Source organism: Amblyomma maculatum, chromosome 2 (assembly GCF_055883805.1).
Source record: "Amblyomma maculatum isolate TAMU_Amacu chromosome 2, ASM5588380v1, whole genome shotgun sequence".
Classification (NCBI taxonomy): domain Eukaryota; kingdom Metazoa; phylum Arthropoda; class Arachnida; order Ixodida; family Ixodidae; genus Amblyomma; species Amblyomma maculatum.
Genome location: NC_139345.1, coordinates 9154087 through 9181504, shown reverse-complemented (window position 1 = coordinate 9181504; position 27418 = coordinate 9154087). Strand labels below are relative to the sequence as shown.

General features: G+C 48.6%; 1 protein-coding gene across 1 annotated transcript in view; it reads left to right on the top strand.

Moving 5' to 3' along the window:
• The window catches only part of Pgant1 (Polypeptide N-Acetylgalactosaminyltransferase 1), a 69581-nt gene that overhangs the window by 18488 nt on the left and 23675 nt on the right, over positions 1-27418 (top strand). Inside the window, exon 3 of the mRNA XM_084593175.1 lies at positions 22565-22745. Coding sequence (XP_084449301.1) covers positions 22565-22745 — 181 coding nt within the window. The remainder of the gene's footprint in view (positions 1-22564; positions 22746-27418) is intronic.

The window sequence follows — 27418 nt, the reverse complement described above, 5'->3', positions numbered from 1 at the left end:
TAGTGGTGTCCCCCCCCCCCCCCCCCCCCCCCTTCCGTCTTGTCTTTCCCCGTGGCGGCGGCCGAAAAGAATGTCGGCGCTGCATGCTCTGGACCGCGAGCGTGGGACGTGAATTAAGCGAATCAGCCAGGGAGCGCACGCACGTACATACTTTACGTCTCGCATGCGGGTGCGCGCGTTTTTTCCCCGGTCAGCACATTTTTGTCGGGAATGCCCTCTCGAGCCGGGCGCTGCGCGAAATAGCGACGTTTCGCGTCGGTTCCGGTCCTCGCAACATTTTCCTCTCTGCTTTCTTTTTTTTTTCTGCGTTGTTTTACTTTTCTCACCCTTCATGGTTTCTTTTCTCCATTTGCCATATTCGTCGCAGCGAAAAGCCCAGGGAAAGACCGTGCACACATCTGCATGAATTCGCCGCGCCCCTGCGGCCCTAGAAATACTTGTGCGCCGTGTACGTTGGCTTTCGTAATAGAGAAATGGGAAGTGGAAAGGCACGAAAGCAAGAGCGACTGCGTCTTGTTGGCTGCCTCACAGTCTGGTTGCGTGATGAATATACCAGATAAAAAGAAATGAATGAGAATTTTTGGGGAAAAAAAAAAAAAAAAAAGCGCCCTTAGACACGGACTGAGAAAGGGCGACACTGCGCTTCGCCCTATCTTTCTCACTCCGTGTCTGAAAAGTGCGCTGGCTTTTTTTTTTTTTTTTTCCAAATATGAATTACCAACTAGCCCGTTCTACCACCGTTGCAAACAATGGGCAAACAGGCTAATGCGCATGAGGCGAGCAAGCACTCTCACTGGAAACAATGTTCTTACAAGGTAGAAAACAGCGGAAACAAATGCGGGTATCGCCGCCACAACACATCCTGGCAACTATGAGCGCCATAGCGCGCAGGGAGTCCCGAAGGTTGTTCTAATGCATATTACTGTTGCGTGTCTGAATTGTTAAGCAAGTTTTGTTTTGCGCAGTTTAGAAACTGCACAAGCACTTTAATCAAAACTGCACAAGCGCTTTTAGCACACAAATGCAGCAGCAAAAATACAGCCTAAATGTCTGAAGGCAAAGAAAAGATAGAAAATTTTGTTTCGGTATGTTTTGGTTTCGGTCCTTCGCGATTAAAGCTACCATGTATGCACTCTGCATGTCCACATGGTTTCGTTTTTGACTTGCCTCGGTTTATTAGTGCAGATCAGCTGGGGAAGGATTTCTCGGACGCCGTTCATGCCTCGGCAAGCGGTTCCCCTTTGCAAAGTTCGGCATGAAATTTATACGGACTGGGTATACCTCGGCTTATTGCGCAGGGTAAACCTGCACGAAACCGGGTGGGTCAGTTATACCAGGCTGACCCTCTATTACTCGCCGGCCTTGGGGGCTGGGAGAGAAAAGGAAAACTGGAAAAGAGTTTAAGACTTATAATGACACGGATACTTAATCAGGAAATGAAAACAAGAGCCAACAAAAAGTGAACTATAACGAGCAAGATTTGAGCCCCTGCGCCAATCGGAGCTCTACCCGAATGCCTTAACCACTGCGTCACCGCTGAGACAGACGCTTCGCTTTATTTAGCGTAACTGCGCTTTTTACAGATATTTTTGTCCAGCTTTGAAATTGCCATTGCCGTTAAACGAATGCTCCTGAAGATGTTATCAATCTTTTTAGTTGGCTATTCGTTGGTGTCACCGATGTTCCGCATCCATAATAAGCATCGGACTTAGCCGATCTACCTCCGAATGATTTCTCAGTGTTGGCTCATGTCGTCGTCTCAGCACGCACGCTGTTCCTGCTACGCACGTAGTTATCTGGCGCATCAGTTCCTTGGCGTAACAGTACTTTAGCTTAACATGGGACAATCCGAGTTTGCGTCGTTATCGAAGTGTCGCTATCTCACGTGACCTCAAGTCATCTGATTGGTCGAAACTGGGTGCTGTCACTACGGAACCGGAAGAGGGGGTAACATCATTTTCCAGCGTTTCCACCAATCAGGTGACTCAAGGTAGGGGAGATAGTGACACTCACGATAACGACGCAAACTCGGAATACGGGCCCTAGACTGAATAGCACAGCCCCCCCCCCCCCCCCCCAAAAAAAAAAAAAAAAAAAAACTGGAAGAGAAAAAGTTCAACCGACACTTGCGCTCTCCCATGAAATTGCCAGAAATAGCGAATTTATTTCACTTTATACAATCATCAACACTGCCAACAAGCAGAAGGCGACTTTATAATATTTGAAAAGGCTTTGGATATTGCGAAAGTTAAGATGCAACTAAATTCAGCAAATACTAAATCAAAAATTTGACGCCTACTTCCCAAGAAGATGTCATAAGCGCTTCTATAGAAAGAGGACATGCGTTCAGTCTATTATTTATTTTTACATTCTTCAGTTTGCATAATGCAATACATTTTAGTACCTGATATTTACAACCCATTTAGGATTTTTTTTACGAGGTTCCGATAAAAATCTAAGTGGAGGTAGTTTTTTAAACTCTAATAAATGTTGCCCAGTTTTAGATACTTTAGAATTTTGGCTCATTTCAAAATAATATGGAGAAAGAATAGACAACTCTAGAAGCTTTAATTTTTTTTTTTTCAGAAATAAACAACTAGCCCGGTTAATATAGAGAAAAAGTTTCATTGGCCAGACAACCATTTTCGGAACCAGTAATCAGTTTTATACTTATTTTTATAATTTTTGAAAGGGGGTGTTTCTGTCCTTTAACAGGGATAATAGCCCTCTCCAAGTTGCACAAAGAACCACACAAGAGCACAGCCAGTCTAGGCCTTCCACAAGCGAGCTCGAGCAGCGCAGCGGCACTTTGTCGTCTTTATCCTCGTCTTCGTAGTATTCTCGCCTACTTCCTCCTTGTCTTCGTATATCCTCGTGTAGTTCACTACAATTTCCCCCGGGGCGAGGTGGAGCCATCCTGGCGACCTATGGTGAGGGCAAGAGGAGCGGATCGTAGTACGTTTTAAGGCGGCTCACGTGCACAGTTTCGCGGCCGCGATGACGCATGTCCGAAGAGGTAGTGAGTGGCTCCACGATGTAATTCACAGGCGAGGTTTGACGGATAATGCGGTAGGGGCCGTGATACTCGGTTCGAAATTTTGATGACAGTCCCGGTGGGGTGCCGGGAACCCAAAGCCAAACAAGGGATCCTGCAGGAAAAACGTGTGGCGTCTCATCTTTGTCGTGGTGATGCTTTTGGCGGCCTTGAGATTCCGATGTAAAACACCGGGCCAACTGGCGACATTCCTCCGCATGTTTGGCAACGTCTGAGAGGAGAGTACACTCGGAGGAGTCAGGACGATATGGTAAAATAGTGTCCATCGTGGACGACGCCTCACGCCCATAAAGGAGGAAAAAAGGGCTAAATCCAGTAGTTGACTGCGTGGCGGTGTTGTAAGCGTATGTCACGAAAGGAAGAACAGCGTCCCAGTTCGTCTGATCGGCGGCAACGTACATCGTCAGCATATTTCCGAGAGTACGATTGAAGCGCTCAGTCAGCCCGTTAGTTTGAGGGTGGTAGGCCGTTGTGGTCCGATGTATGACGCGACATTCGGCCAGTAGAGCTTCAACGACGTTGGATAGGAAGACGCGTCCTCGGTCACTTAGCAGCTCTCGCGGTGCGCCGTGGCGAAGAACAAAATGATGGAGTAAGAACAGGGCAACTTCACGGGCAGTAGCGGCGGGTAAAGCGGCGGTCTCGGCATACCGGGTGAGGTGGTCGATGCCGACGATAATCCACCGGTTCCCAGAAACCGTGCAGGGAAGTGGCCCGTAAAGGTCAACGCCAATGCGGTCAAAAGGCCGGGCCGGGCATGGAAGTGGTTGTAAGGGGCCAGAAGCACGAGGTGTGGATGACTTCCGGCGCTGACAGGCGACGCAGGAGCGGACGTATTTGCGAATATAACCGTACATGCCGCGCCAATAGTAGCGTTGAGAGATTCTTTGAAACGTCTTGACGACACCAGGATGGGCACACTGAGGGTCGGCATGGAAAGAGGCGCAAATTTCATGTCGTAAATGGCGAGGAATGACGAGAAGCCATCGTCGACCATCAGTCATATAATTGCGGCGGTAGAGAAGACCATCTCGTAGGGCAAAGTGTGGTGCTTGACGGCGTAAAGCCCGAGAAGGTGCAGCAGCGTTAGAAGTGGACACGACGTCGATAAGAGATGCGAGCCACGGGTCTTTGCGCTGCTCCGCAGGCATGTCAGCGATGGTTAGAGAGGAGAGGACGGGATCAGCCGCCGTAGAGCAAGCAGGTTCGTTGGAGAGGGGAGAACGAGACAGTGCGTCGGCGTCCATGTGTTTACGGCCAGAGCGATATATAACGCGGATGTCAAATTCCTGTAGGCGGAGAGCCCATCGTGCGAGGCGGCCGGACGGGTCTTTAAGAGAGGACAGCCAACATAACGCGTGGTGGTCCGTGACGACGTCAAACTGGCGACCATAAAGGTAGGGTCGGAATTTCGTCAATGCCCACACAATTGCCAAACACTCCTTTTCCGTAACTGAGTAGTTGCATTCGGCTTTAGAGAGGACACGACTCGCGTACGCGACGACGTATTCGTGAAAACCGTTTTTCCGTTGTGCCAAGACAGCTCCGAGGCCAACGCCACTCGCATCAGTATGGACCTCGGTGGGTGCTGTCGGGTCGTAGTGGCGAAGGATTGGTGGCGAAGTCAAAAGACGGCGCAATGCGTTGAACGCTTCGTCGCACTCGACCGACCACGCAGTTAAGTCATTGTTTCCTCCGAGTAGTTTCGTCAGGGGTGCAATTATTGAAGCAAAATTCTGCACGAAGCGCCGAAAATAGGAGCATAGACCTATGAAGCTTCGAAGTTGCTTGAGCGAAACCGGCTTAGGAAACTCCGCCACTGCGCGCAGCTTGGCCGGATCAGGGCGAACACCTTCCTTAGAGACGATGTGCCCCAAAATAGTCAACTCCCTGGCACCGAAGTGGCACTTCTTGAGATTCAGTTGCAGGCCGGCGTCAGTAAGGCAAACCAAAACTTGCCGCAAGCGCTCTAGGTGCGTAGCGAAGTCGGTGGAAAAGACAACAATGTCGTCCAAGTAGCAGAGGCAGATGTGCCACTTGAACTTCCGCAAGATGTTATCCATCATCCTTTCGAATGTGGCGGGCGCATTGCACAGACCGAAGGGCATCACATTAAATTCATAGAGGCCATCCGGCGTCACAAATGCGGTCTTCTCTCTGTCACAGGCGGCCATTGGTACTTGCCAGTAACCTGAACGTAAATCAAGAGATGAAAAGTACTCGGCACCTTGGAGGCAATCAAGAGCGTCGTCTATACGCGGAAGGGGGTAATTGTCCTTGTGGGTAATCTTGTTGAGGCGCCGGTAGTCGATACAAAAGCGAAACGAGCCATCTTTCTTTTTCACTAGCACCACTGGTGAAGACCAGGGGCTTTGTGATGGACGGATTACACCACGTTGTAGCATGTCCTCAACTTGCTCATTGATCACGCGACGCTCTGCCGCTGACACACGATAGGGGCGCTGTCGAAAAGGCGAGTTAGAGCCGGTCTGAATGTGATGCGCGACTGTGGAAGTACGGCCGAGAGGTGTGTGGGCGGCGTCGAAGGCGAAGCGAAATGTCTGTAAAAGGGCCACAAGCTGGGTCCGGTAGGTGGAAGAAAGAGCGTCATCGATGGCGGTTCGGAAGAAGTCGTCTGGCAACGAATCAGGCGTCGGATCGGACTGCAGAGCATCAATGTAGTGTCGTGACGCTGGGGCTATGGCGACCCGGCCTTCACTTGGTAGCGTGCAGAGACTCCGGGTTGAAGAAGGACTGAATCTTCGAAGTTGGTAAAATATGTACAAGCAGGTTTACTGGCACTTTGAGAAAACGTATTTACAAGAATATTTACATGAAGAAGAAGTGTACATCAGCAAAATGACAAGCGTTAAGAGTTCATAGCGAGAAGCGACTGGATGAGCCGTTTACCCAGGGCCCAGAGCGACATTTCGTGCTCTGCAGCGTCCTTAAAAACCCCCTATGTCCAGCCCCTCTCTGAAGATGCTGACCAACCAAATCCAGGGCACGCCCCTCAGGTATCGGCATCCAATCGAACACATCACTGCACTGATGGTCTGAAGCACTGACTGGTCCGGCATTCATTCGTTGGGCGTGATCACTTGTTGGCGGGAAAAGCTTGGGAACGGCGAGGAGAGGAGGTACATTTCTATTCTTCAGCAAAGAAACCACAGGCTGGTTCTGGGGGTTTTACTTCTCAGAAACCCGAGTGCACGTGGCGCCGCATAGGGCTCCCAACATGGTCCCTTTTCGACAATTGCAAATCTTTCCTGCATTCCCGGGAAATCACTTAATGGCCGTATGAGTCATGCTCTTCTCTTGTCCTGCACGTCAGCGGACATGTCACTCTGTCGTCTCCTTTGGATAGGAGGCATTCATCACTGGAGGATAGCACTTCTCGACTGGAAGGGTGAACAAAAGAAAGCACTTCCTGCTATTTCCCGCAGGGGGACGTTTCTTTGTGTTTTTCCAGACGTTCTCTTGACAGGGCCAATTTGGCATTTGCAGGTTGTCCACAAAGCAAAACATGCTTACAAAACAGGATTCCTGGAAACAGGCTCACTTAGAGCCAATGGACCATCACCACATATTCACAAAACTTTTCCATGCCCACAGGCGAACAATAGAGCGCGCAAATGCGGATGCTTGGTCGTAACAGCCTCCTCCCCCGCCAGAAGAGACTCGGAGGGCAGCAGCTGCAGCTGCTGCATGAAGAGACGACTTAATGGCCTGCACGTGAACGCTTGAAGCTCGCTGTTGCATGTCGCGTTGTCTTGATTGTTGTAGGCCAAATTGCTTGAGCTATCTGAAACTCAACCACATGTCGAAGCAAGCACTCGGCTCCCGTCTGAAGAGACCAGGTCAAAAGAAAACTGCCATTGTTGTTCGAGAAAAGCCCACTCTCAAGACGTTCAGGACCCACGTATGCCTCGAAAACCAAACGTGCTGCTTTACATAGTCATCTATATTCAAGCGCACGAAAAAAAAAAAAAAACCTGATTATCAATTTGGATACATGGTGAGGAACATCTCGGACCGCTTAGAAAGAGCGGCTAAGCGCGTCCGCATTCCCATTTAACTTCCCCTTTTTGTATCTTATTTCAAAATTGTACTGCTGTAAAATCAAGCTCCACCTAAGAAGGCGACTGTTCTTCGATGTCGCAGTTTGCAGCCAAGCCAGGGGACAATGGTCCGTCTCTACGGTGAATTTGGCCCCTCCAAGATAGCACTGCAATTTTTGAATGGCCCATACAATGCAAGCGCATTCTTTCTCTGACGCGCAATAAGCCCTCTCTCTAGAACTCAGTTTTCTGCTCAAGTAGAGCACGGGGTGCTCATTACCGTCGTCATCTCTCTGGCAGAGAACAGCACCTAACCCTCGATCACTGGCATCACACTGGACCGTGAATTCTCGGCCATAGTCTGGAGCTCGCAATACCGGACGGCTAATCAGCACAGCCTTCAGGTTTACGAAGGAGGCTTCCTTTTGTTCGTCCCAGACTACATTTGTCGGTTCTGTCTTGCGGAGAGCGTCGGTCAGAGGGCTAGCCAAAGCTGAATAGTTAGGGATGTAGTGATTGTAGTACCCAGTCAGACCCAGGAATGCTCGAATTTCCGTCTTCGTGCTCGGCCGCGGGTAGTCTGCTACCGCAGAAATCTTAATCTCGCTGGGTTTCCTGAAACCTTGACCTACATTGTGACCCAAGTAGTCCACGGTCGCCCTTGCCAGGCAACATTTCTCGGCCTTTACGGTTAGTCCAGCTTGACGCAAAAGGCTCAGTACAGCTCTTAGATGTACCATATGGTCCGCCCATGAGTCGGAAAAAACCGCAATGTCGTCTAAATAAGGCACCGCGAATGTTTCACACCCCTTTAAAACCCTATCCATGAGTCGGGAAAAACAAAATGGAGCATTTTTGAGCCCGAAACTCATCATTGTTGGCTGGTAGCTGCCCGTCGGAGTGACGAAAGCCGCGTATCTGCTGGCGCGTTCAGTGAGCGGTACTTGCCAGTATCCTCGAGTAAGGTCCAGCGTAGTCACATATGCCGCTCTACTGACCTGTTCTACTCTCTCCTCAATATTCGGAATAGGATACACTTGATCCCTGGTGAGAGAATTTAGCTTTCGGTAGTCTACCACAGGCCTAGGGTCTTTACCTGGAGCTTCTACTAAGATCATAGGCGAAGCATAATCGCTTTCCGAGGGTTTTATTACTCCCAATTCCAGCATGCGAGTTACTTCCCTATCCAGAATTTCTCTTTGCCTTGGAGAAAATCGGTAGCACCTTGATCGCACTGGCACGTCTGAAGTCAGCTCAATATCGTGCTCAGTCAAATCAGTTCTGCCTGGCCTGTCCACGAAGCAGGCCTCAAACTCTGTTATTATCTCGCCCAGATCGGACAGCTGGGATTTCTTTAGTTCTCCTCTCTGCTCCGTCTTTTTGAGAAGCTCCTGAGCGTTGCTTCCTTTTCCGCTGAGGCAAATCAAGTTGTCCCCCATCTCCTCGGGAAGGTTTAACGTTAGATTTACCACGGCTTCCCTCTGCACATAAGGCTTCATAAGATTGCAATGATAAATGCGCACTTCTTTACGCCTACCGGGAATTTTCACTGCGTAGTTAGTGTTAGAAAGCTTTGCAACGACTTCAGCCGGTCCTTCCCACTGTACTTCGAGCTTATTCTGCCTTGAACTTCTCAGCAACATCACCTGGTCCCCGATACAAAACGTCCTTTGACGGGCTGACTTATCATAGTACACCTTGGAACGAGCCTGGGCTGACTTCATGCTGGCCTCAACGAGTTCCTTAGTGTTATGTAAGCGATTCAAGAGGTTCAGAATGAATTCTACTACTGTTGGGTCTTCTCCGCGCCCCTCCCAGGCTTCGCGCACCATTCGCAAAGGTGAGCGCAGTGACCTTCCGTACACCAACTCGGCTGGGCTAAATCCAGTGGATTCGTGCGGCACTGACCGCAAAGCGAAAAGCGCTGCAGGCAGGCAGGTATCCCATTCGCGCTTGTTTTCATAGCACAGTCCCCTCAGGACTCGTTTGAGAACAGAGTGCCATCTTTCTACGCTGTTGCTCTGCGGATGATGGATCGAGCTATGCACTACCTTAATGCCGCATCGCTCGAGAAATGAGGTGGTGAGGACACTCGTGAAAACGCTACCCTGATCACTTTGGACCTCGGAAGGGAATCCAACTCGTGCAAACACTGACAGCAGCGAATCCACTACACTCTCGGACGTCACCTCGCGCAGCGGAACAGCCTCTGGAAACTTTGTGGCTGGGCATAACATAGTGAGGATATAACGGTACCCTGACTCTGTCACAGGAAGTGGCCCAACTACATCTATTACTAACCGGTGAAACGGCTCGGTAATGATTGGTACTAACACCATCGGAGCTTTCCACTTATCTTGCGCCTTTCCAACCCGCTGGCACGTGTCGCATGACCGTACAAAATTTTCCGTGTCCTTAAAACATCCAGGCCAATAGTATTCTTGCAACAGCCTCTGCTTTGTTTTCTTTATTCCAAGGTGACATGACCACGAGCTGCCATGGGAAAGTCGCAGTAAGTCTCCGCGGTACTTTTGGGGAACGACTAATTGGTCCCGCTCTACTCCGCGCTTATCCTTGAATAAGCGATACAGCACTCCCTTTCTCATCTCGAAAGAAATATTGTTTGCTGTCTTAGTGGCGCGGTGGCGCTCCCTTATCTCCTGTATATTGGGATCATTGGCTTGCTCTATAGCTAAGTCCTCTCGGGTTCCACTTAAAAGTCTCGTGAGATTACTAGACACTGGCGGCAAGAGGTTACTCTCAAGAACGTCCTCATTCCGCGTCTCATCAAGCTCACTTTCAAGTTGACTTATCTGAGATGCCTCGCTCTCAAAGTTTTCTGACCTGCTATCTTCCGCATTTACCATTGTTTTAACTGCCGTTTCCTCCGCTGTGGATTTTTCTGGAATGAGCAGTGTAGCTAGTTCTCGCGCCTTTGAACGTGTTAAGGCTTGCACAACTCTGTCTCCGAAAAGGATGCCCCTCTTTCGCAGCAGCATGTCCGATTTGTTGGAGAACAAATACGGATAGCACTTAGGAAGCTTTCCTGAAACGGCAGCCTCGGTTGTTAATTCGCCGAAAGGGCCCTCGATGACCACGTTCGCGATCGGCAAGCACACACTCTGTTCCTCAACTACCTGTCGGATCCATGCACACTGTCCTGTATAGTCGGAAGGCGATACATACGCCGGATGGACAACATCCATCGTTGCGGCCGAATCGCGCAGTACCTTGCAAGGCTTCCCGTTGACTACTAGGTCATGCAGGTAGGGTTCTAAAAGCTGCATATTTTCATCGCAGTCCCTGACATACGAGAAAGCAATCTTTTCTTTCCGGCAGTTGACGGCAATGTGACCCTGCTCATTACACCTAAAGCATGTGAGCGGCTTCCTAGCCTCAAGCTTATTCTTTGTGTTCTGTACGTTGGTCACTTCCCCACTTTTCTCACTGCCGTCCTTTCTAGGGAATTTGCCTGAAGAAACCTTCATTTCTTCGTTTCCAACTCTAGCAAAGTGCCTTTCCTGACGGTTTTTCATACTGAACTTGGGATTGCGGGGCCTATCCACTGCTGGGTTGCTGAATTGTCGGCGCGAAGCATACTCCTCAATAAGTTCGGCAGCTTCAGTTGCCGACTTAATTTCGCCTCGGTCCTGTAACCAATTTCTTTCTTTTTCTGGGAGGCAGTTATAAAACTGCTCCAAAAGAATTTGCTCGACTACAGCGTCCCTATCACTGTAGGAATCTGTGCTCTTTAGCCACTCGCCCAAATTAACTCTTAAATTGTACAGGAATTCAGGGTAACTCTCGTCCCTGGACTTAGTAGCTTTCCGAAAACGTTGTCTGAACGCCTCGGCGCTAAGCCTATACTTTCTCAGAAGGCAAGCTTTGACCTTCTCGTAGTTGTCCGCGTCCTCCTTGCTTAGCCGCGCGACAACCTCCGCTGCCTCGCAGGGCAGAACCGTCAATAATCTCTGAGACCAAGTGTCTCGCTGGAAGGACAGTTTTTCGCAGGTTCGCTCAAAGTTAGCCAGATACAGACCGATATCCCCTGATATCACATATGGCTGCATGTACTTTGACATCTTGAAATCTGCCTCCTTGTTGAGAAGAGGTACCGCTAGCTGGGGACAATTGCCCGACCTCTTGCTCAACTCTAGTTCTAATTTCCGGAGCTCAATTTCTTGGTCCAGCTTTTTTGCTTCTCTTTCACGCTTCTTTTCCTCTTTTTCCCACTCACGTTCGCGCTCCCTTTCCTCTTTTTCCCTCTCAAGTTCACGCTCACGCCTCTTTTCCTCTTTTTCCCGCTCTTTCTGCTCTTTTTCCCGCTCCTTCTGCTGTCTGAGCTGTTCCTTTTTTTGACCGATGAGGTTCCATGCTTCACTGAGCTCCTCATCATCGGCTCCCAAATCTGTGATTGCCTTTATAATCAAAGGTTTTCGTGCCAAACCACTTGTATCAATTCCCAATTCCTCACACAATTGCAACAGTTCCGGTTTCTGCAGCTTTTGTAGGTCCATGATCGCTCCGAGTGTCGGCTACTTCCAAAACAACAGTGCAAACTACCAAACCTAAAGGCGTTTCCACACTCTCTTTACCAGTTCTAAAATCTAACCCTGTTCTAGAACCTGGTCCACATCAGAAGAAAAGCCAAGCACTCACCCACACATGCGATCGATGTTCCGAGCTGCCCTCTTGTTGGCCGATTGTTGCTCCTGCTTGTTGCTTGAGATGCCACCTCCGATCACAAGGTGTTGTGGCTTGTAGCTTCAGATCCACCTCCAATCACCAGATGTTGTGGCTTGTAGATTCAGATCCCACCGCTGGTCACCAGTTGTTGTGGCTTGTAGATTCAGATCCCACCGCTGGTCACCAGTTGTCGTGACGCTGGGGCTATGGCGACCCGGCCTTCACTTGGTAGCGTGCAGAGACTCCGGGTTGAAGAAGGACTGAATCTTCGAAGTTGGTAAAATATGTACAAGCAGGTTTACTGGCACTTTGAGAAAACGTATTTACAAGAATATTTACATGAAGAAGAAGTGTACATCAGCAAAATGACAAGCGTTAAGAGTTCATAGCGAGAAGCGACTGGATGAGCCGTTTACCCAGGGCCCAGAGCGACATTTCGTGCTCTGCAGCGTCCTTAAAAACCCCCTATGTCCAGCCCCTCTCTGAAGATGCTGACCAACCAAATCCAGGGCACGCCCCTCAGGTATCGGCATCCAATCGAACACATCACTGCACTGATGGTCTGAAGCACTGACTGGTCCGGCATTCATTCGTTGGGCGTGATCACTTGTTGGCGGGAAAAGCTTGGGAACGGCGAGGAGAGGAGGTACATTTCTATTCTTCAGCAAAGAAACCACAGGCTGGTTCTGGGGGTTTTACTTCTCAGAAACCCGAGTGCACGTGGCGCCGCATAGGGCTCCCAACATGGTCCCTTTTCGACAATTGCAAATCTTTCCTGCATTCCCGGGAAATCACTTAATGGCCGTATGAGTCATGCTCTTCTCTTGTCCTGCACGTCAGCGGACATGTCACTCTGTCGTCTCCTTTGGATAGGAGGCATTCATCACTGGAGGATAGCACTTCTCGACTGGAAGGGTGAACAAAAGAAAGCACTTCCTGCTATTTCCCGCAGGGGGACGTTTCTTTGTGTTTTTCCAGACGTTCTCTTGACAGGGCCAATTTGGCATTTGCAGGTTGTCCACAAAGCAAAACATGCTTACAAAACAGGATTCCTGGAAACAGGCTCACTTAGAGCCAATGGACCATCACCACATATTCACAAAACTTTTCCATGCCCACAGGCGAACAATAGAGCGCGCAAATGCGGATGCTTGGTCGTAACAGTAGTTGCTGCGGTACGTCTCGGAGGCGTCCAGGTCAGAGAGAAGGTGGGCTGGTTGAATAGAACCCGGAGATTCCCCACGTAGCAGAGTAATCGGGTGCGGAGACGGATTGTAGATGAGTAGCTTCGTGAAGCCACCGTGAACATCGAGAACAGCAGATGGCAGTGGCAGGTGCTTGCGGTGGATGAAGGATGCAGACGGCGTAAATAAAACACTAACGTCTGACACAGCAGGACACAAAAGAGGCACAAGGGCACAAGCCTCTGGTGCTACGTCGACATCTTCAGCGATGGTGAGCTTTTGAGGACACACTGAACGGTTGTCGTCGGGCAGTGCGTCGCACAGTGCAGAAAATTCTACTTCAGCTCGGGCGCAATCGATCACGGCGTTATGTTTAGACAAGAAGTCCCATCCGAGGATCACGTCGTGGGAACAAGATGACAAAACGACGAACTCGACACTGTACAAAATACCTTCAATGACGACACGCGCTGTACATGCTGCTAAAGGTGCAATTCTCTCTTCACTGGCAGTGCGGAGTGACAAACCGTTAAATGACGTCGTAACTTTTCGTAATCGTCGGCAGAGTTGCTCATGAATCACTGACACTGCAGCACCCGTATCGACCAGCGCATATACGGACAGACCATCGATAGAAATCATTATAACGTTCGTGGGAGAAATATGAGGCCTTGAGCTTTTCGCAGAGTACGCAGTTCTTGCCTCAGGAACCGCGGAGCTTAGTTTCCCTCATCAGCAGGGGGTGGTCGCCGGCGCATTGGTGACAGTGACCTGCGACGTGGAGAAGGAGAACGATTGGTCGTGTACGAACGCTGTTCGGCGGCGTATGCAGGAGAAGACGGAGTAGAACGAAGCAGCGGTGGGGAGTACTCCGATGACGCAGGCTCGGGACGCGCAGCCATGCGGCGACGGCACCGACGGGCCACGTGTCCAGGGCAACCACAGTAGTAACAAATTGGGCGATTGTCAGAAGTACGCCACGGGTTGTAATAGCGCGGAGTCGCAGGATGAAGCGGAGCCGTTTGAGGAAGCGGTGCATGGCGTAGGACAGGCTGCACGGCTGGTAACGGCTCAGGCGGAGGCCGCGCAGCCACTGCCGCGTAGGTCAAAGGGGCTGGGACAGACGGTTGGCTATATTGTAGTGGTGCTCCGACGTATGTCAAAGGAGCGACGGCAGGAGCTTCAGGAAGCGTAGGAAGTGCTTCTGCGACTTGTTCGCGGATGACTTGCTGCAACTTTGGCGCCAAAGAAGAGGAAGCGTCAGGACGATGGGGAACGAGGGACAGTTGACGGGCAACTTCTTCTCGAATGAACTGCTTGATTTGTTGCAGCAAGGGGGACTGTTCTGCGTCAGCTGTTAAAGCTGCAAGAGGCTCCTGGTGTGAGAGCGAAGAACGAGTGATTTGACGGCGCTTGCGTAATTCCTCAAAATTTTGGCATGCATTGATGACGTCGACCACGGTTGCTGGGTTTCTGGCCAGAAGCATCTGGCACGCGTCATCGTCGATTCCTTGTAAAATATGACTAATCTTGGCCTGTTCTGTCATTGAAGCGTCCACGCGCTTGCACAGATCTACAACATCTTCAATATAACTCGTAAAATTTTCGCCGGGTAGCTGTGCACGGCGGCGCAAGCGTTGCTCAGCGCGCAGCTTGCGCACTGCAGGCCTACCGAAGATATCGGAAAAAGTAGTCTTGAAAGCAGACCACGAGGAGATATCGGCCTCGTGGTTGCGGAACCACAGGTTGGCAACGTCCGTCAGGTAGAATATCACGTTATTTAATTTGAGACCGTCGTCCCATTTGTTGTGCGTACTGACCCGCTCATATGATGACAGCCAATCTTCCACGTCATGGTCGCCGGTTCCGCTGAAGATAGGAGGATCACGCTGGCGCAAAGCTCCAGCGCAAAAGACGGCGGATGAGTGGCCGGTTGGACTGGGGGTGGTAGCGTCGGTCATTGCTTGTGTCGGGAGTGTGCGGCTTCGAAGCTCCAGGACGGCAGGAAATCCGGACCTCCACCAAGTGAAAGGGGGTGTTTCTGTCCTTTAACAGGGATAATAGCCCTCTCCAAGTTGCACAAAGAACCACACAAGAGCACAGCCAGTCTAGGCCTTCCACAAGCGAGCTCGAGCAGCGCAGCGGCACTTTGTCGTCTTTATCCTCGTCTTCGTAGTATTCTCGCCTACTTCCTCCTTGTCTTCGTATATCCTCGTGTAGTTCACTACATTTTGAACAATGCGCAACACTTCTTTAAGCTGTGACATTTCTGAGCTACTGAGGATTCTTGAGAGGAATTTTCATAAAAAATCGGAAATGTTTATATATATATATATATATTAAATTGGAATCAAAGGTGCGCATTTTTTGCTGTTGTTTTCGAATCTTGGGCGAATTCGATGCGTTGTGGAGAACGCACCTAGTAGTCTAGAGCACCCAATTTTGCCTGAAATTAAGGGAATAACATTAATAATAAACAGAAAAAAGTTTAATGCGAACAACGTAGCGCATTATGACCGTATTTAAGGTTGAAAATGGACTTTTTTGTAGCGCGTCGTTTCTGGAGTAAAGTTTGCGTTTTTTTTTGTTTTTTTTTTATAAATTAGCTGCAACAACAAAACTTTCTCAATAATTATCATCAAAGTAAAAGTTGTATAAATTTAGTGAATGAAAAATAATGGATGACAAAATTTTTGTACGCAAGCAGCAGGTCTCCAAACTTGCAACTTTTTGAAATGGCAATAACACGGCATTTTTCACCTGTACTGATTACGATTTTTTTTTTCCGAGAAAACTATGCTGTATCTTAAAAAAACCAAAGCTCATCTCTTTGTGTCGAGACATTTCCTCACCGCATATAAAACATTCATTAAGAACAAAAAATGGTCATGTGGCCTCGATTACTGTTCTTATCTGAACTATGTATAAAGAATGTCCCGGGTTCTTATGAAATAAAAATAAAACCTAAATGCGCGCTTATTACTTTCAGAAAGTAATAAGCCCAGTTTAAGCCCAGTACAAGCATAGCTGCAAATAATGTGACGTCATTTATTATGCATGCAGAGCTCGGTATTCTAAATAGGGGCGCTCACTTAATCAAGAATGGACGCTCGGATGAAGCGGAGAGCTGGCGAGGGCCAAGTTATGTTTCTAGCTTGCCAAACCGTGAAGCGTGTTGCTGACTGAGCTGACGAACGACGCTTCCAAAATTTTGTCGACTGACGAAGGCAGCCTGCGAAGAAAGGTCGCGAAAACGCTGCGAATAAATCTGACTTTTTTTTTTTTTTTTTAACCGTCTTCCGCGTTTTGTCCTTTAGAAATTAAGCTGAGGACAGGTCAGTGGCTGACTACGTCATGCATGACGCCGGTAGACATGAGCTGCATGCATTTGGCGCCCTTTTTCTGCGTCCTGTGTTATGACATTTTTCATATCTTCTTATTACTGCCGAGTGCCATTTGGCGGAGATGTTTTAGATTCATGTGCCCGTCGTCCTTTCTCGGAGGGCTGCTGCATTGAAGCACCAGCAGGTTTCTATTATTTTTGAAACGCGCTTAAAAGAAATAAAAAATGCTTCGGTCCTCTGTATATCGCGCTTGTCGTCTGTTACCTTTTCGCTACGACCGCTCGGTTGAACGGCTGCTGTTGCTGCACCCGCTCAAAGAGGCCGCGAGTTCAATATCCAACCCCGCGCATATTTTCTTAGAGGTGAAGTGCAAAATTTTACAGGGATGCACTTGTCTCCTTGCGCGCGGGAGTTTCGTTATGTGCTCTTTCTGCTTTTCGTTGCTTTTCTGGTGTCTACAAATTTGCTGGTTTTTGGGGCGTTTTTATTTTTGTTTCCATTTTTTGTTTTGTTGTTATTGATTTTATTCTTTATTTATTGTTTGCTTCGTTTTTATTTTTGTTTACTTATCTTTTATTTTACTTACGGCCGTTGTTGTCCTTTTCTGCAGCGAGTTCCTCGCCTATAGTTTCGTTATAACCCCCCCCCCCTTTCCCCCCTAGCGTACGTAATCTAGGCAGAGAGAATTATGGACATGGTTTTCAGGAAGCCGGCGTAGAGCTGCGCGCTCGACTGGGGCACAGATGAATGGTGGTCCGAGACCCGGCTTGCGCACGATTCACTGATTTTTATTTTTTTCTTCGGTGAGGACATGTCGTGGTGACAACTAGTCTATACGCCGCTCGTGAAGCGAGAAATGCTTACACTTTAAAAAGTTCGCTGTGCGTGGAATAATTCAAAGGCGGACAAAAATAATTCACCGGCGTTTGCTGCTATGTGTTCCTTAGCCGACATTGCTAGTTCATGCGACGAAGAGAGGAGTCAATGTAGTGAAGCGGGGGCTGCTTCCTGCGAGCGTAGCATCGGCTTTCTAGCTATGGCCGGAGCCTGCAACTGGGGCAGTCTTTTACCCCCCATGAAAGGGAGTAAGGGCACGCGCATTATTGTGAACGAAGGTTAACAGCCTCTTGGTGCCGGAGGTCAGTCGTGACCACGAAACCTTTCGAGCACGGTGCTTTCGGCCCACTCCAATGAAGCAGTGGCAGTGGTTAAGAAGAAAGGGGGAGAAAGAAGGAGAGGGTGAGGCAACAAATAATGAAAGAGGAGCAACAAGGAGGAGGGAAAGAAACTAAAAGCAAAAAAAAAATGATGACGCGAAACCGGTGGAAGTATACGTCGTCGAGTACATCCTCTACGAAGCGTGTGGCACGACAGGTGGTCATCGAAGAGCAAGGAAGTGTTTGACACGCTCACCCGTGACGGATCCAGCACGCTTGTCATTCTCACTGCTTGGATGAAATGGCTTTGTGTTGCGCGGCTGTCACCATCTGACAGCGTCTTGTTCACATAATCTGCTTGTTTTGTCTGTTTTTCTCTTCGAAACTAAATCGGCGTGGAAGGCATAGAGCTGCACCGATTTCTCGCGTTTTGCTCCACTAAAGGGTAGCGCTGCTTTCGCTTTCGGTCATCGCTCTCTGTCTCTGAAATCACTTATTCTCGTTGGCGCGCGTTGCAGTTTAAACGCGAAGTATAACAGAAATCTTCCTAGATGCATAATTTTCAGCGGGCGCGCTGGTTTTCCCGGCAGCCTTTTAGCAGCGGTGATAAAGAAGCAGGGGCAGGGACCGAGTGGCGGAGGCTGCGCTGCTCAGTTTGTACAACCTTATCGCGTCACGGTCATAGCAATGGACACTGCAGCGTCGACGTGCTGTGCGATTTTTCCCCCTTGAATCATACATGTGTACATAAAAACAAAACAAAAACTGCCCTTACGCAACCTGTTCGCATATACACCGGTTAGTCGTGTAGCTAGCTCCGTCCTATATTTTAATGCAGAAAACCTCGTGCGCAAATTCCTCGCGTATGCTGCGAAAGTGGCTTCCGGATATGGACTGACGGCACGCAATCACCACTTAGCGTAAATGTATATTCGAAGCGACGCGCGAGCATATGGAAGCTTGTAGTCAGTTTATTGAACCTACCGGCTTGCCGGCGGCGTGAGATTCACCTCTTATGTCTGGGTAATGCCGCCTTGGTTGTGCATTATTCCAGGCTCACAGCGGGCTGCACAGACCACGCACGGAAGCGTTCTCGCAGCTGGCCTAAGCCACGGTCTAAGCGGCCTCGCTAATCACGTGGCAAGGGTGCTGTGACTGGGGCCCTAGATCGGAGAACAGCGTTGACCAAACATCAGCGTCTGGAAGTGAAAATAATTGGCTTTAAAGTAACCAATTAGAGAAAGCGAAATGAAAAACGATCGAGGTAGTACCGGCCGGAGAAATTGGCACATGTTCGCCGGACACTAGAACGGCGGCCAGTGCGAATAAAATTGATATGAGTTTTTGAGTGAGGATAGGCAGGTGGGAGAAAGCTGTAGAAAATTAAAAGAGTAAAAATAGTGTTATCATTCTGCATACAAGTTGGCGCATTCACGCAAACGCACACGAAGAAAAAAAGCTTAGGAACAGTATGTATCATAGTCATATACTGGAGTGGGCGGTGCTGCAAAAAAGGTATTTAATGCGGACGGATAAAAATGACGGTTAGGTTAGCTCAGCTAACCAAACACAAAAGAAGTTAGGGATACAAGCTCCACCTTTAAGCGCATGACGCGATAGCGCTAATGGCTCCTATCTGGGGCTCCTCGTTCGCGCAAACCTATGCTACTCGCTTAATCTATGATTCCTTAATAAGTGCCTCTGTTATCTTGCACGTTGTATGAGCTACCCAGTTAAGTGAAATACCACCCGACATAGATATTTATAAAGATTCGGTTTGAGAAAGCTGTGCGGACATGCCTCCAGGTCCCTGAAGGTTCGGTTCCTATCACACCCACCTGACTCGTGTTGGCAGCTCCTGCCTTATCATGTGGTCTCGTGACGTCTTGTCATCTCTAAGTGAGCCATGCCCATAATTTTCCCCACACAACGCCGACGATGCTGGATTCTGTGCAGAGCAGTCCTTATAGCTACAGCGTTATAAACAGCTTCACCGTATTTTCGTTAGCGTTGCTAAAGTCCCTAGAAGTATAGCGCTACCTAAGCACTGGGCACCTACCCAAGGCAAGTGCGCGCGCGCTGACAGGGCTCGACGCGACAGGCATGCTCACAGCTGGCGGGCACTTTGCCCAATCTGGCGCCCTCAAGGCGATCTCCTGCGCGACGAGACCAGTCGACGTGTGCGCACTAACGGCGGGCGGCCCACGGTACTTCACTAACGCTAACGCTAAGGTAACGCAGTTCACGATATGCTAAAACTGTCTAATATTGCGCGGTAGTGACTGTCATGTGTTCAATTATCGCAAACAGCGAAGCCTTTGGAGGCAGGCAACCGAATTTCAAGGTCAGAAAGGTCACAGCCTTAATCAGGCTAACATGCGAGACCGGTGTCAGTCATTGTAAGACAGGATGTGAGCCATGGTAGTCATGCCAAGTTATGGAAGGTTATAGTAGGCATGGTAATTGGTAAGCCGCACGCGTTAGGTCTGTACAGACATTGTAGCCATGGTAAGTCATGCTGAATCATGTGGTCCGGTTCATAGTAGATTTAACTCGTGCTACATCATAGTTGTAGTAGTCATGAAAGTCATGTAAGGCTGTGATAATCACGCTGAGTCATGCTAAGTCATAGCAAGGCATGATATAACCCTGTATTGCGATGCCAGGCTGATTTTCATATCAACGCATATTGTGAGCTCGGCTGAGGCTTCACGCAGATGACGATGAAATCCGGGATAGCAGGCTAGGAGTGTTACCGCATTAGACAAAAATACGCTCTGAAAGACGAGGGGGCCGAAAAAGGCACATATATTTCACACACATTTTCCACCCTTGTCTTATATTTAAACGATTTGTGCATGCATATAATGGTAATGTAACTATAGGCAGTATGCAGGGGCCGCCATTTTGTGGTGCATGTAGTACGGCGAAAGGCCTGCAGTGCTGAAGCTGTGTTCCGCATTACAAAATGGCGCCCCACTTGAACACCTGCACCGCTTCTGGTGTTATGCGCAGATGGTACTGGATCAGAAGCCGCGCATATTGTGCGGTGCATTGTTACACGCGTTCACTCGTGGCTGACCCCTGCTGTCGGCGGAAACGAGGCAGTGGCCCGTTTCTTTACTCAAATGCCCATGAAGGCACACTAGACTGGTTCCTCTGGAGTGTAATAACATTGACACGTATCCTCAGAGATGTTAGGAGTTTAATCACAATTATCATATAAAAATTAAAACTAAAACGGCAGGAGTACGAAAAGCTCTGATGTGTCCACAGGCTTGTAGTTGTCATTTGTCCGCGGCTCCTCTCTCTGTACTAGCCCGGTTTCGGGCAGGGATGGTGAGGCCTCTGGAAATCCGTAATTTGTAGCAATACACCTGTTGCGGCCCACGGCTAGCTTATCGGGGATGCCTCGTTGTATTCCGAGTCCTGCCTGTTTCACTGGCGCCGATGACCAAGAGACGCAGAGGGGAAACTCGAAATTGCCGTCATCCGTTTTAACAGCGAATCGGTGGCTCAAGTAACCTGTTTCGGACATCATGAACTGCGGGAGAGTGGGCATATGCGGCCAAATATGTGGAGTCTTGGGACATAGTACTACGCAAGATGCTTCGGCGTTAAAATTCCTCTTACGCCGTAACTTATCACTGCAAAAAAATTTTGTTGAAAAATACAGCTGCCAGAAACTTTCTGTTCTTGTATGTTTTTGTTCTTATTATTTTCTGTGCTTTTACATTCTTTTTCTGTTTACAACTAACAGAAAAGTTTTTTACAGAAATCTGTTGACTACGTTTTTTTTCCTGACGTTTCACAAGTGTTTTTTTTTTTTCAGTTACAACTAACAGAGCGACGTATGTGTACTATATTATATATATATATATATATATATATATATATATATATATATATATATTGTTCTGTTATTTCTTACGTTTGTATGCTTGTAAAAACAATAAAATTGCGTAAAGCTCCATTTGCTCTCAATGAGCAGCATTTTTAAGGCGATAACCTCACTACCCCCTTCGTACGAAAATGTGTGTCGACGCCGGCAATACCCGATGGCACCCATAATGCTCGCCTTGCAACAGACGTTGTCCAGCCGCCGAAACGGCGAGTGGAACGACGGCATGCGTAACAGATAGCACTGCAGCTGGAAGCCAATCTTGCTTCTTCTCTGGCCCACTATATACTCATAGTCAACAAAAACGGTCTTCAATAGTATCAAAATTGTCATGCAGCCGCTCTTCAGACAGCGCCTTCTTGGCGGTCATACCGTTTCGCTACCAATTTAGCATCCATCTACTATTCAAGTAAGAATAAGTTTGCAATAGGAAATTGAGCAGACGACATATGTACCGCCAATTTTTGCCTTCCGACAAAGGTTTCGGCAGAAAAACAGAAAGTTACTGTTTTTTTTTTTTTTTTTACCCCTTGAACACATTTCCGTCAATGGCTTATAACAGATATTCTTGTTACGAAAACAGAAAAATTATTTCAAAACACCTGTAATTTCATATACATTTTTTTTTCTACGGTATATACAGCAGCAATGTTGCCGTACTTTGTACATATTCTAGCAAACGACGTTGATGTGTTCGCGCCTAAACCCAAATCACATTATATATACTCGTGAGAAAATGTCAAGCGGGAAGGTCCCTCTGTGCTATTTTCATCGCACATGTTACCTTTACACGTAAATGTACAGTGGGAAGTGGCATGCATATATTCATGGTCAAGTCTTTGAGATGCATCGTTTATGTTCCACTTATATAAAGTTCCGTATCTCTGTAATGTGATTAAAACCTCTCACCTCGCCGAAGCGAACCATATATATGAGCGGAAGACGCCGGACGATGACTATCACATTAACGTTGGTATAGTGAACATGAAGCATGTGTTTCGGCTGTATACTACGCGTACCTTCCAGTTGTTTACGGCAAATCCTGGTTTGTAGCAAAACTAGCTCTGCCCTAGTCGGTTTTTCTCGAAAGTTCAACTGTTAGTGCATAGGGGCTTGTAATTGACCGGACACTTGTTTCCTGTGGGTGACCTTGCTGTTTCTTTTTCCCCCCTCCAGATGAGATGGCCAACGGTCGCCTCGAGCGCTTCATCACGCGCCACTTCCGTCCGGGCTTCGTGAAGCTCATCACTCTGCCCAAGCGCGGAGGCCTAATCCGCGCCCGGTTGACGGGCGCCCGGGCCGCTTCGGGTGACGTCCTCGTCTTCCTCGACTCGCACTGCGAAGCCACCGACTTTTGGTGAGGGCTGCCGCCCATATCTGTGCTCGTGTCTCCTTCGGGTCCTGTTGATATGTGTCAACCGTCGATTCACCGGCTTCGCTCACACACGGCGTGAAGCAACCGACACTCACTCGTCGCAAGGGCGCCCCGGGGTCGGACAGTGTGGCAGGAGTCGGCTAGCGATGTCTGTTGTGTGTGCAGACGGCGATACATAGGAACGGGGTTAGTCGAACACCCAAGCGCCTGCCGCCCGCATCCGGTGTATATCGCCCCGCGAAAATGACTCCCCGCGATGACCCCTCTGTAACAATGTGTCGCGCGTTCACGCTGGAACAAAGAATGCCTCTTTGTTCGATCTGGCCCGCCGCACCGGCGTCGGCTGGGTGTAGCTGGCAGGCTCTGGACTGGTGCAAAGCGATCTGCAATCCCGATGGCATATATCTTTGAACTCTCAAAGTTCAAAGATATATGTATACCAGATACCCTGGTCACCTTTAACTGGGTGCTACGCGGCGGTCACAGCGGATTGGTTTAATCCTAATCCGCCGAATAAGCGTCGTAAAACGTCGGTCTCGTTACCGAGCTAACCCAGAGAATAGAGATGGTCATGTTGGTGATTCATACTTAAATGGGAAATAACAGCGCACAAGGAGGACGGAACGAGCGAGTAACAAAAAAAAAAAAAAAAAAAAAAAAAAACGGAAAAAGAAAAACGGGGTGTGGTCGGGCATTTCTATCGCACTAAATTTAGGTCTGTCCTGAACCCTTTGTTCGTCATAACTCTATTATAACCGCGCGCAGGGCGAGATGCCCGTGGAGAGCCGTAAGCCAGTTGCAAGATGTCACGGTCGCATGTTAAGGCAGACTTCTTTTTCGAAGTTTACAGCTCGACGCATTGGTGCTGTTATAAACTGAGATTTTCACGCCTCTTCAGAAGCTGAAACCAAGATGAGGACATAAAGTAAGGACAGATTGAAGGTAATATTTCCTGCATACAAAGACAGGGAATACTTTCTTGCTGGTGGATAGTGGTGTCAAATGAAATGCCTTTTACGTAGTTCTAATTTGGTAGCCCGCTATTGGTAGGAGCTTTTCAGGAACACTTGAGGAGTAAACAGTTGCACACATAACAGATGCTGACAACGCGCGAGGATTGTACGGCATTCGCGTCTTCTTCTTTCAATCGTTTTGACGCATAACAATATCAAGAACCACTTCTGTTGTAGCCCTGCGCAGCTCAACTGCACAGACGCACGCATGCGCGCATACACGCAACAAAAACTATCCCTGTGCATCGACGTACTACTGTTTTGTTGAACAGTGCCGTGTGCATTTGGCGCTTGCGAAGCACAGGCTGCAGGACAGTTTTGTGATGAGAAGCCACCAAGCTGCAGTCTCCCGCTGCCACCGCTCGACTGGAAAAGCTGGCTGGGAGGAAGAGGCAGCTGTAGGAGCACCGGTCGCGCACAGCGTGTCGTCGTCGGTGCGAGCCTGATGCCCGAGGCGCCCGCGTGTTGTAGCGGGAGTACCTCTCTAAACGTCCTCAAAATACACCTCGTGTATTTCGTGTATGAAGAGGGTCAGCCTCTTCTGCTCGTCTTTTTTTCTTCTCTGACCGAATCGGTAGGCTTTGGGTGAGCACTCTTGGAACGTCGTTAGTAACACGGCATAATTTATTAGGGGGCCACTTACATGTAGGGTGATTCATCGAACGCTCTCGGAATTCTCTAACAGCGGTAGCATGCGACAGGATATAGCTAAGACGTTAGCTATCGGTCTGGCCTATTAAAGAAATAACTTCTGAACTATTACAGTCAGGCTTCTCATTTATCGATTTGGTTGTTGCGAATATATCCATATTGGTTTGTGGGGTTTAACGTCCCAAAGCGACTCAGGCTATGAGAGACGCTGTAGGACTCCGGAAATTTCTACCACCTGGGGCTCTTTAATGTGCACTGACATCGTACAGCACACGGGCGCCTTGCTTTTCGCCTCCATGGAAAAGCTGCCGCCGAGGCCGGGATTCGATCTCGCGTCCTTGGGAACAGTGGTCGAGCGCCGTAACCACTGCGCCAATCCGGCGGGGGCGAATATCCATATCAGTTTTTAGATTAGCGGGGACGATAATTGCATTTTCGAAAATCTATAAAATGGCGCGGATAGTAATGACGGTGCGCTACATGCCCTTGATAAATGAAGGTTCAAACTATAATATTTGAAACGTTACCAATTTAATATGAGTAAACCTGCCTGGTAGTTAACGCTATATTTTGATGCACGCCGACGCGGACAATTTTATGCCGAAGAATGCGCTCGCTCTTCTATCTGATCACTATCACCACCAGCCTAGCTGTACCTACTCCAGGACGGGGACCTCTTCTACATTCCTCCAAATAACCCTGTCTTGCTGTCTTGTGCCAGCTACGTACATTTGATCCGAGTTAACTTTAATATCTCACCCGCCCACCTAACTTTCTGCCGCTCCCTGCTACACTTGCCTCCCTTGGAATCTACTCGGTCACCCATTCGTTATCCTGCTTTCGCAATGCGTGACCTGCCCATGCCCATTTCTCCATTTCTTCTTGATTTCTATTAGAATGCCATCAACTCGCGTTTCTTGTCCTGTCATTCGGCAACTTTCCTGTCTCTTAACGTTATACCTACCCAGTTTTCATTCCGTAGCTCTCTGTTCGGTCTTTAGCCTGCGCGTTCCTGCCCCCATAGGTGAGTACTGGTTATATACTTTCCTCTTGAGGGTTACCGGTAACTTGCCGTTTATGCGCTGCAACCCAATCTGATATTGTAGTTATTCCCCTTTCGTGGTCCGGATCTGCAGCCACTACCTGTCCTAAGTAGGCGCGTATCCTTATTTCTTCCAGCGTTTCGCTACCTATCGCAAACTGCTGTTTTCTTCTGAGGCTGTTGAACATTACTTCATTACTTTATTTTTCTGCATATTAATTAACCTTTAGGCCCACTATACCGCTTTACCTTTCTGTGTCACTCTATGGAGGACTATGGTTGTTATGCAGCCTTTTCTAACGGAAAATATTTCTTCTTATTATTATTATTATTATTTTTTTTACAATTCTTGACAGGTTATTAAACAGCATGTATATGCATGCCGTCGGCGACACGTAATTAGTTCAGAAAAAAAGAAAAACGACTCCGATCCTGCCGCTTGAAGACAGGGTGTCTCGCTCATTTTGGGGAGCCGTTTGCCGTCCTCATTGTCTCCAGTCTTGACGTCATGAGCGGACACGGTTGAGTCGCGATCGCTCGCTCTTCGTGACACTTCGAGTCCGTGGAATCCGCGGGACAGGAAGCATCGCAACCAGGCGTTCGTGCCGACGAAAGACTGAGCGAAGCAAGCATTGGATAGCTTTTGTAAGGATGGGGATAAGGGGCCGGGGATTAGTAGACCGTGTGTGCGTGTGTGTGCAGAGAGAGAGAGAGAGAGAGAATTTACAGCGGACAGATTGCGCAAATTGGGGAGCGCGATTCTCCCAAGGCGGCAGACGACGCGCCGATGGAATGCCGGCATGCCGGCCGCCGTATCGAGAAGACCGCGACGCGACGGCGGCAACAGGCATATAGAGGATGGGAGAGAAGGAGAGGAAAGTAACGGACGCATTTCTTGCTTGGCGTCCGTTTCTTCTTCTTATTATTATTTTTTTACTTTTACTACTTCGTTTATTTCGAGCCTCCAGCTTCTGTCTTGTTCCTCCCGGGGTAGCCGCTCTTTACCGCGATTTTGTCACAGCGAGACGGAAGAAGCAGCGGCTGTGCGCTCGCCTGATAACGCTAATGCGCCGTCTCGGATTCCTTTGTCTCATTTGTTATTTTTTCGTCTTTTTAAGAGACATCTGCTAGGCGCCAGTGCCGTCCAGTGCGAGCACGACCGGAATTAAAGAAGAGTCTCGCTCGTTTGGCCTCATTTACTTTTTTTTTTTTTTTTTTCTTCTGGCGCTGCTAAAGGGCTTCTTGCCGGGCCAGTTTGATGGCTTTCACGCTCGCTCGGCATTTTACCGCCTCTCCTTGCGTACGCGCGAGCCAGTTTGCGCGCTGCCGTGAACCATGGAGTATGATTCATACAAGGAGATGCATTTCACCTGTCTTCATGGTTTTAATGAGTTGCTTTACAAGTTAGTGCTCATGGAATATGACTCGGGTGCGGTCGGGGTACACAGTGGACCTGCGGAATCGCCTTTGCGCACAGGAGAGCAATCTGCATGAGGGGAAAAATATACATTCTTGTTTTGGCATTTTTGATGTGCTGCTTTGAAATGCATTCAGGGCTCGTTCAGTGCAGTGTATAATTTCTTTATTAGTGCTCTTGAATCGGAGAAAATATATTTTGCGGAGGAGTGATTAATTGCAGGGCTATTGCTGCCTCTTTCGCTTCGATGGGCTGGGTCGAATTTCGAATGGTGGCATAGGTAACTAACTTGTGAGCATTATCCGTCACTGCAGCCACGAATGCGGACTGCTGAGGATATTCAGCTGCATCTACATACATTGACTGCAAGTGTTGACGGGGGGGTATTGTTTTTGAAGTGCCTTAGCTCTAGCATATTTTTTTTTTTTTTTTTTCGGGAGCGGCGGGATATAAATTTTGCGCTAATGGTTTCAGAAGGGGAATACATGGCGGTGGTTTGGCCACGGAGGCGAATTTGCAGTCGGATTAATAG